Below are 10,011 nucleotides of genomic sequence, written 5' to 3' on the forward strand. Positions count from 1 at the left end.
TTAAGCATCAATGACCAGTTTCATGTATTTTTCACTTTTAAGCACCAAAATGATCATCATGTTCAACTTGATGTATCATCGGTGTATTTGCCTCATTTTCCGAAGGAGGAGATAAATATGCTGTCTTTACAGTTGAGAAATATGCTTTTTTTATGGGCTTTTTTTTTGAGAGGGGAAAGAAACGAGACCTCACTCTGTCGGGCCGACGGATGGTGGCCCAGTAGCATAGCCCAACAGTCCCTTGACGGCTTTCCCAGGCCGGACCACCAAAAAGCGCAGAAGGGCAAACGCATCTCTGCTGTCCTCTGACCTCTCCTCTCCTCTTCCTCATCTCCGCGGACACGGCAAAGCTTCCTTCCCAAAATCCCCAAATCGAAGCCGAGGAAACTCTCTCCCGCACGACCCAACAGCCCCCGTCCCCCGCCGATAGCCGCCGTCCGCCTCGCCCGCCTGCCGGCCGCCCGCCTGCCCGCTCGCTCGCCCGCCAGGTTTCGCTTCGCCCGCTAGCCGAGGCATCGGGGCGGATTGGATCGCCGGCGATGGACTGGAGCGCGGTGACGGCGGAGGACCTGGTGGCCGCGCTGCGGGAGGTGGACTGGTCCACGCCGCCGCGCCCCGTCCCGGAGTTCTTCTCCCGCTTCACCGTCCCCCGCTCCTACTCCAAGTGGACCAGCCGTCTCAAGTGCAACCTCTACTAGTACGATCCGCCTCCTCCCCCCTCTAACCCGTCTTACCGTTTCCACGATTTGTCTGCCAACTCGGGTGGCCGATACAAGTTTGGGCGAATTCGCCAGGGATTTGTGCTGGTGTGACGAGGTTTTGACTGACTCCACGGGATCTGTGCGTGTTTTGAGTTGATTGGTGAATGGATAGGGGCATCAGGCGCTCCCTGGATCCATGGAAAATAGAGTAGGGGTATATGCGTGTGCTTCAGACTCCTTCTGATAGCCCTTCGTTTAGTGTAGATAAATCCATCAACGGTGCTAAGAGGTTTGAATGGAGAATTCGATGAGCACATATGTGCATGTCATTGTATACTGTGATGTTAGTCGCTAAGAGTGTGCATAGGAGTAGCAGGTAGCTTGAAGGCATCATGTTGGATATTTCTTGCTGGAATCCATGTATCTGTGAGATGAGAGCAAGACTCCATTTTTTCACTTAAAGCATGTCAAATTCTGCTTCTAGATGCAAAGTGATCTAAATATGGGCTTGATTCAACTTACGTGAGCTGGTGAGGTGAAAAAAGGGATAATTATTCTGATAAATGTTAACTACTCCCTCTGTCCCATAATATAAGAACGTTTTTGACACTATACTAATGTCAAAAACGTTCTTATATTATGGGACGGAGGGAGTAGTATGCATGCCAAAGTAGTATTAATTCATGAAGTTAGCATTGTGGAAGTTCATTTTGAAGACATGGTTTGTGTGGTTTCGTTTTTGTCATGTACTGAAGTTCTTTTCTCAACTTTTGTTTGATCTGCAGCTACAGGACAAACTACTTCATCTTGATCATGTTCATTCTTGGTAAGCAATGAAAGATTTGAAGATTATTTATCTTCCTGTTTTTTGTTTGGTTTTGACATGCTGCCATTTGTATATATGAAGGGCTGGGTTTCCTTTGGAAGCCAGTTGCTATTCTTGCAGCTTTTATGACTGGATTCAGCATTGCATTTCTTAATGACAGGTATACGAGTACTTAACTAATAGCTTTCCTTGCATTGTTCTTGTAACTCGGTTCTGATCAGATCGTTTTTAGTTTGTTATGTTAAAATGCGCTCTTTACCATGATTAACAAAGATAATGCATCAGTAGTGGAACATTCTTTGTAAATTATATTACGTGATGGACTTCAGTCACAGCAGATTAGTCATCAGATCATGATCACATATGCTCCCTTTTTTATGTATAGAATTGCATAAACATGCACAAAAAATGTGTAGCCATCATAACTTAGGTTCTGTAGCCGAAGGGACAGTTTGCTCATTAATCATTATCACTAAAATATAATGCAAGTTGGAAAATAGCGTCATTATTATGTGCTTGGCAAGTCGGCCAATGCTTCACTTGTCAGCCTATCCAATATATAAATATATTTGTGGTTTGCAAGGTTATTAAGCTATTTTTCTCTTATGAAGAAGTGAATATGTAGTTTCTGACAATCCTATAGGCTATAATAAACTTGGCGGCTAGCATTATAATTTATTTTATGGGTAAATCAATCAAGGGTACATTTTATGTACATGCCGCTAACATTGAAACCTTAACAGCTTCCTAATTCGATAATACACCATTGTTTATGTAGGACGTTGGAACAAATTGTATGCTAGCTGCATGCTTGTTATTATACCAACACTGTATGGCGCTCCTTTTTTGCCAATGAACCAGAGAGCACATCATTAGATTCCTAGACTTGGGTAATTGACCAGTTGCTGTACTAGACCTAAATGTTACCTTTTCAAATATAAGCTAAATGCAATATTCATATAAATTTCACAGAATGTAGCACAAGTTATTCCATCTCGAGGTTATACCAGTACTGCAATACTGCAGTCCTTTGACACAGTGGAAGTGTTAGGAGTTAATTTAGCAAATCAGGGGCATGCTTTATCAAGTTATTTCCTTGTGTTATAAACCCGATGTTACTTAATGCCACCATATGATGCCTGCCAACTGCCAAGCATCTTAGATCGCAGTGTTACATGCACTAGTTAGGGGCCAGCCAGGCTACTTATTATTCAAATATATGATCCTCTTAAGAAAGTTAGGATTAGATAATCAGGGGGCAAGTTATCTGTTCCTCTATGTGATAGATGGCGTGTACTCATCTATGATCGGTTAGGCAATTAATAAAGAAGTCGTGTTCCAATTTCTTGCTGCCTTCCCTACTCCCATCACCTCCCTCTTGTCTCTCGAGCCTAGTCTCATCTACCTTATGATATACGACCATTACATGCAGCAGCAGAGTAGGATAAAAATATATCTGATAGATACAGTTGAAAAGCAACTTAGGTTCTACAGCATTGGGCCATAGTTGTATTGGAATAATGCATATAATTGTCACAAGCATGAAGGATTATTAAATATATAAAATTGTTGTAGCCTTTTAGGGTTGTTTTTCCTTGTGTCTATTCGTGATTCATGGTTCTTAAATCATTAAAAGTTTCTCCACATGTAAAATGATAACAATTGATTTACCAAGTGTTCGAATGGTGATTAATTAACTAACTATCATGTGTGATGATGCAGTTTTGCTGTCACTTTTAATGAGAAAGTCACACGAACTGTCAGGCAGTTCTCACCACATTTAGCTGCAAAGATGAGACCACCGATAACGTAAGGAACACTATACTTTCTAATGTTTCCTTATTTATTTTAACGCGGGTTACTATTATAGTGTTGTTAATACTCTTTGTCAACACTGGCAGCCCTGTTATTCGTGGTCGACCAAGCTCGAAGAGATCAATTCATATTTGTGGTCGGCCTCGCTGGTTGTTTGTTCTTTTATTTTCGGCAGGTGAGCAGGACCAAACCTTCCGTCGTATAATCCTATGCAACATACCACATTTCAAAAAACTTGAACTAAGCATTTTTTTTCATGTTTGCAGTTAGCTGCATGCTCTGGTTGACCTCATGCAGTCTCCTCACGGTTCTATGGGCGCTTCTCATTGCTCTGCTTAGTAAGGACGGTGTAGAGTTCTTTGTTTATTTTTTGGAACTCTGTATTTATCTTGGAATGTCCTTATTAATTTGTCTTTCTGTTGGCAGCAACGGTACTTCATGCCAGCTTCAGAACACCTAATTTGAAAGCACGTCTGAATACGTTCAGAGAGGAATTCCGAGCAGTTTGGCGGAATTATAGTGAGCTCTAGAGCTCCCTCAGTTTCAAGGTTGGTTCCTTCATGCCTGTTCAGGACAAGCATAGGTCTGTTTTATACCCAAAACCATTTGCATGCACCAGGTGACACTCATTTTCCCATGTGTGTATGTTCAGGTGATAAGATGTGCTTAGCGCTGAAGCTTCCCTGCTGTCTGTGCATTGTGTCTGTGGGAGATGTACAAAGGTGATACGCAGTTGTGATTACTGGCTCATTTGGAGGTGGACCAGGACCGACTCTGTAGGTGATGCTATGCCTCGGTCCGCAGTCCTCCGTATCACAGTAGTTGTTCCTTTGGACTTCTCCCTATATAACCAAAGCTTTGGAGGAAGAACAGCATGTAAAGGATGTAAACAAAGTATTCTGATCTAGACAAAAGCATATGTTGTTTGTTGATACGCCTGCTTCATGCCTGTCTATACTTTGAAAACCGTTCTGGCTATATTATCCGCTAAGCTTCGATTTAGCATTCCTCGTGACTCGAATATGTTGATACATCTGCCACTGCATTGATATTTTAGAATGTCTAGATGGATCCAGTGGATTAGTAATTCGTCAGAATCAGTTCTGTGAGCCGTCACCGTGTGTCTCAAAGGACGTTAAGAGTATCCTAGTGACATGTCATACGATACTATGACGATGAAGAGAACCCAATTGTACATGCCCTAGCTTGCAATATCCCATATAGCAGCAGTATCATCTGCTCTTGCAGCTATTCATTTCACTCACAGGCCCCGTTCAACGAGCTAAATACTGATGGCCACAGTAATTTCACACGTCCAAACAGCCATTCATGACCTGTTAAGTTTGCTTTGGCATTGCTTCAAGCGTTGTTTTAGTCTGATTGAAATGGGCACAGTAGGTCATTCTTTTTTGCTGAGTGTTAACTGACAAATACGCACTAAAAAAATCTGAAAGACACTTTGTGAACAGATAACTTCATGTATACAGAGAAAAAAATATTCACTTAAAAAATAAACTGTTCTTCATGAGAAATGTGGAGAGTTCATATACTATTTCAATATAACCATACAAAAATGGATAATTACAAAATGATAAGAATAGAAAGTATATTACAAAGGACAAAAGTCCAGAATATGGCAGCACAATCTTAAGTACTCCCAATATGGCAATCCTCAAAAATTAGCATATACGATTCCCAATGGTAGAGCAGAGTCTGCGCCAAAATTGAATGGTCCGATTATGTATTAAAGCTTCTATCACCAGCATCTCCCAACCCGGGAACTATGTACCTGTGGGTACAAATCAACAACCTTAGTCATTGCTCCGCTTGATTGGTAATGCGTTATACTGAATAATGGAGATTCGATGTACACATTTTACAGAATGAGCATTGAATGGCTAGAAGTTTAAAACAGTACCCTCTCTCGTCTACTTCAGAATCGATCATCCCTGCGTACACATGGAGCCTGGAGACAAGAAACAGAGTAAACAATAGGAGCTTGATATACACATGTGCATGGCTTATGATCTATTCTTACCCAGGGAACTTGTTGCTGAGCTTTTGTAGCGCAGGAGGTGCTGCAACAGCTGATACCTGCATCATAAGAACAATAGGTGTTAGTTGATTTGAACGAATAATTGAGAAATAAATACAGAAAAATTCCATGAACTTACAACTTTAATTTGTTTGCTTGTAACTCCACGGTCAACCAACAAGTCAATAGCAGCAACGATTGTCCCACCTAAAGGCATACAAGTTGAATGTATAATCATTGTATTTATGTGTTAGTATACCAGCCATTCTGCTTACATGAATCAATCTATAACTTTTGTTGTCTCTTTTATTACTAAAAATAAGCATTCTTTCTTTATCTTTCTTTCTTTGAGGAGATTAATGTTCTGTTACTTGACATGATAATTAACATGTAAATGAAGGAGAACTAGAAACATATTGAAATTGGATGGTATTCAAAATGAACTTCTTTTCACTTATTAGTGAAGAGGATCACACATGAAGAGTGTTAGGCAGAAACTGTATTGTTTAGGTAAAGCTGATTGTTACCAGTGGCCAGCATTGGATCAATAACTAGCACACGAGTCCCCTCTGGAATCTTTTCTGGCAAGCTGCATTAAATGAGATAAAGGAAAAGAAAGGAAGAATATGAGACTACTTGAATTCACATAGGTGATTAATTTATTCCCTAAGGGTAGAAGAAATAGAATTACTACTCCCTCCGTTCCATAATTATTGTCGTGGTTTTGGTTCAAATCACGACAACAATTATGGAACGGAGGGAGTAACTGAAATGGAAGTAAAAAACTACGTAGTACGCATTATCAAGGTAAGGTTGGTTTCACAATTTAACCATACCACTCTACTAAATAGCAATGAAACCCCTGTTTTGTAATATTTGCATGCCTTACTGTGTATTGTAAAGACTTGCATAGGTAAGTACATTCATATCAAGTTCCAAGACAAAATACTGACTTAAGTACTCCCTCCGTCCCATAATATAAGAGCGTTTTTTACACTGCACTGGTGTCAAAAACGCTCTTATATTATGGGACGGAGGGAGTAGTTCAGTAGGGACTCATATATCGAAGGTCAAACATAATCATGCGTCTGCCTGATGCCTAATTAAAAAGTACTACATAGATATTTAAATAAGCGCTTGCAAGATGAAAAAGCATTTAGCACATACTTGTTGAGATATACCGAAGGTTGAAGTGTTTCTTCATCCCTACGAAGTCCTTCATGTTCAATGAAACGGGCAGATAAGAATAATGGTACATAGCTCTCAAGGCACATGGCGTAATTGACAAAGAAAATACTAACGCATTGGATTCACGAAGTTTAGCTTTACTATAATTCCACATGCTCTAAGGAAATATATTTCTTATTTTGGTTGGAAACAAACATTGTGCATATTTCAAACATTATGCATCTGACCAAAACCTTGTGCACATTAAATCCATAATATCCAGCATCGGTATTTAGAGAAACAAAACAAATCAGCTAAGATTACTGGAAATGGGCCATGCAGCCAATGTAAGCAATATGTTAACATAAAGCTAATTGACATTTTCAATAAAAAACAATGTTTGACTGCAATTTATGCAAACAACTTACCAAGGTGATAAGTCTTGGTGGCTGGCAAAATTGATGAAGCGTTTTCAGCTAGAGCAAGACCAGCTCTCAGAATTGGAACAACCTGTTATACACGCTAATGAAAAGAGTAAATATACTCATATACAATACAAACCAAATGCAATAACTAGTGCTAAGAAATAGACTTACCATAACAGGCTCCCTTGGATCAATGAATTCAACACTTGAAACAGCCACGGGTGTTTGGATTTCTCCTGTGATTGTAGGCTGCAAGTGTTTCAAACAGTTTAGCACCATGCCATTAATTCTCTCTACAGTTAAATGTTTAAAAGTACATGCAAAATAGGTTGGATAAGAAGTGGGGATGGAAATATTATGAGCTACTATGATCTATAAATTCAGGTATTACTGGCATTCATCATTCAGCCAGGTAACAACATTCAATGCCATTTCAAAACTGCCTGACACTGGTGTCACTCTCACGGAATATTTTTCATTGCCGTGCTTTACAAATGTAAGATGATCAACGGATAATTCCGAGCCATGCAAGATTTCCACTCACCAGCCAATCCCTGCAGGCTTCATATATGAGGAGACGACCAAGCTCTGCCATAGCACTCCCTACAACAAGTTACAACAACCATCTCAATTTATAACCGTGCAAACTTCAGCAAAACGCTTCTTATATACGGAAGTCAATCAACAACAAATTGCCGCCAGCAGGTTGGGTTCAATTGCAACATGGAAGCCATTTCGGAGGCACTCACGGAAGACGGCGCAGGGCGTCTGCTCGTTGCGCAGGACGGAGACCCAGTGTTTTATCAGCGGGTGCGGCGGGACGAACACCTGCGAAACAAACACACCAAGCGCCACTGAGCGCGCGCGCACGCACGTGCAAACGAATAAACCGAGCCAGGCGGAGGCATCGCCGTCGAGAGGAGCCAGATCCGCACCAGCATCTGGCCGCCGGAGGCGGGCGACCGCGACGAACCGGTGGCGGCGTCGGGGCTCGCCGCCCTCGCCACCGCCAGAGACGGCCGGGGCCTGCGGACGAGCAGCGGGGCCGGGGCGGCGTGGCGCGCGGGTTCGACGAGCGCGCGGGAGGCGAGGGAGCAGTAGGAGGCTTGCACGAGGCGGCGCGGTGCGCACGGGCGGCGATGGAGGGGCGCTCCCGCGGCCGCGGCCGTGGCCGTGGCGGGCGACGGCATCGCGAGGGCGGTGCGGAGTGCGGATGGAATGGATGCGGGCGAAAGCGAGCGCAGTGACGGGTGCGACGGTGGGATACGGTGGGGTCGTGTCTTTTTGGCGCATCTTGAGTATCTTTTAACTACCTGTAAATCCACTTGTTGTACTCCGTACTGGTGTTTTTGAATCTTCTGTAAATCTACTTATTTCAGTAGAGAAAAAAATTACAAACTTTTTTGCAGGGTATTACTCCCTCCGCTTTTATTTAGTCTGCATATTAGATTTGACTGAAGTCAAACTTTGCAAAATTTGACCAAGTTTAGAGAAAATAATATAGACATTTACAATAACAAATTTACATGATGTGAAAGTACATTCAATAAAACCGATTCCTAGCTGCCCTCCAAAATTTTAAGGTTGCCGAATCTCAAAGAATGCCTCTCAAAACACTCCACCAGAAGACCCATACTTTGGGTACAATTTTCAGTTTTCATAAGGCTTTCCACAACTGTTCTTGAGAAGATGGAGCTCCCACTACCATCCCTTCCTCTAGTCCATGAAGCTCGTTGCAAGTCACAGGAGTATGGTATGATGATTTTACAGTGTAGGTTCCCGAATTTTTCAAGGCCCATGCCAAAGTATCTTCCCCCTCCTGCAACTCTCTAAGGGATGTTCAGAACCGCATCCGCATGAGGAGGGAAGAGGTTTTTACGGACCATATCGTTGTTCCACCCTCCTGTATATGGATCAATCACGTCCGAGACTATCTCCACCGGGTCGTTACTCAATCCGCCCATTGGCATAAGCCTGACAATATTTGGGATCCATTTATTCGTTAATGTGAAGATAGATGATCCATCACTAACACGTTTGATGAGCCCCACATCCAAAGCAACACGCTCCACTACAAATAGCCTTCCATGTACTCAAAGATCTAGGAGACACATTAGCTTGCAAAAAGCTCATATGCGAGAAGTATTTACCCTTCAATATGCTGGCGCAAAGAGAGCCCGCACTGGCTAGAAGACGCCAGCCATATTTTACTAGCATCACCAAACTGAATTGTTCAAAGTCCTGAAAGACCATGCCGCCAACCTATTTTGGTGTAGTCAATTTCTTCCAAGATATCTCTTGCATCACCAAATGGAGAGATCTCTTGTCCAAAGAACTACCCCACCAATATTTGGCCATACAAGATGTGAAACTCTTGCATACATTTTTAGTTAACTTGAAGCAACTCATGTTGAAAATGGGGATCGCCCGAATCACTATTTTCAATCAAACCTCCTTCACGAATAAAACTCACAACCCATCCTACCTTTGGAGAGTCGTAAACAACCAAATTCACCATCTCCGCAAAATCTCCTTCGTCCTTACCAACAATGGCACCTCCACCTTCTTCCGGCTCGACGCGTAGCTTCTCTTGACTCCACTCGCGGACGCTTACCCGCACATCTTCTCCCACTCCACTGAAGGAAATATGCCCAAGAGGCAATAAAAAAGTTGTTATTTATATTTCCTTATATCATGATAAATGTTTATTATTCATGCTAGAATTGTATTAACCGGAAACTTAGTACATGTGTGAATACATAGACAAAACAGAGTGTCCCTAGTATGCCTCTACTTGACTAGCTCGTTAATCAAAGATGGTTAAGTTTCCTGACCATAGACATGTGTTGTCATTTGATGAACGAGATCACATCATTAGAGAATGATGTGATGGACAAGACCCATTCGTTAGCTTAGCATTATGACCGTTTAGTTTTATTGCTATTGCTTTCTTCATGACTTATACATGTTCCTCTTACTATGAGATTATGCAACTCCCGAATACCGGAGGAACACCTTGTGTGCTATCATATGTCACAACGT

General features: G+C 42.1%; 2 protein-coding genes across 2 annotated transcripts; one reads left to right on the plus strand and one right to left on the minus strand.

Moving 5' to 3' along the window:
• Window positions 1-284: 284 nt before the first annotated feature.
• Window positions 285-4,274, plus strand: LOC123058700 (PRA1 family protein A1). Its single transcript, XM_044481402.1, has 8 exons — window positions 285-697; window positions 1,487-1,527; window positions 1,609-1,687; window positions 3,250-3,336; window positions 3,429-3,517; window positions 3,609-3,680; window positions 3,769-3,890; window positions 3,995-4,274. The coding sequence occupies exons 1-7, from the start codon at window positions 540-542 to the stop codon at window positions 3,870-3,872; spliced, it is 630 nt and encodes a 209-aa protein (XP_044337337.1). The 5' UTR covers window positions 285-539; the 3' UTR covers window positions 3,873-3,890; window positions 3,995-4,274.
• A 564-nt stretch (window positions 4,275-4,838) lies between these two features.
• On the minus strand, window positions 4,839-8,239 carry LOC123058690 (uracil phosphoribosyltransferase). The gene is made up of 11 exons (XM_044481395.1): window positions 7,905-8,239; window positions 7,719-7,797; window positions 7,514-7,572; window positions 7,141-7,218; window positions 6,973-7,054; window positions 6,545-6,593; window positions 5,905-5,966; window positions 5,517-5,584; window positions 5,381-5,436; window positions 5,261-5,308; window positions 4,839-5,131 (listed from the first exon to the last, which is right to left on the minus strand). Exons 1-11 carry the CDS (start codon window positions 8,157-8,159, stop codon window positions 5,080-5,082), a joined length of 888 nt encoding a protein of 295 aa, XP_044337330.1. The 5' UTR covers window positions 8,160-8,239; the 3' UTR covers window positions 4,839-5,079.
• Window positions 8,240-10,011: the final 1,772 nt, after the last annotated feature.

This window comes from Triticum aestivum, chromosome 1A (assembly GCF_018294505.1).
Source record: "Triticum aestivum cultivar Chinese Spring chromosome 1A, IWGSC CS RefSeq v2.1, whole genome shotgun sequence".
Lineage (NCBI taxonomy): Eukaryota > Viridiplantae > Streptophyta > Magnoliopsida > Poales > Poaceae > Triticum > Triticum aestivum.

Excerpts from the sequence above, each read along its gene's own strand:
- LOC123058700 (XM_044481402.1), top strand. The coding sequence starts at position 540 with ATGGACTGGAGCGCGGTGACGGCGGAGGACCTGGTGGCCGCGCTGCGG. Across the intron at positions 3,337-3,428 it reads AAGATGAGACCACCGATAAC|CCCTGTTATTCGTGGTCGAC; the intron begins GTAAGGAACACT and ends CAACACTGGCAG. Across the intron at positions 3,518-3,608 it reads TGTTCTTTTATTTTCGGCAG|TTAGCTGCATGCTCTGGTTG; the intron begins GTGAGCAGGACC and ends TCATGTTTGCAG.
- LOC123058690 (XM_044481395.1), bottom strand. The coding sequence starts at position 8,159 with ATGCCGTCGCCCGCCACGGCCACGGCCGCGGCCGCGGGAGCGCCCCTC. Across the intron at positions 6,594-6,972 it reads CACCAAGACTTATCACCTTG|GACTTCGTAGGGATGAAGAA; the intron begins GTAAGTTGTTTG and ends TTGAACATGAAG. Across the intron at positions 5,585-5,904 it reads TGATCCAATGCTGGCCACTG|GTGGGACAATCGTTGCTGCT; the intron begins GTAACAATCAGC and ends GTATGCCTTTAG.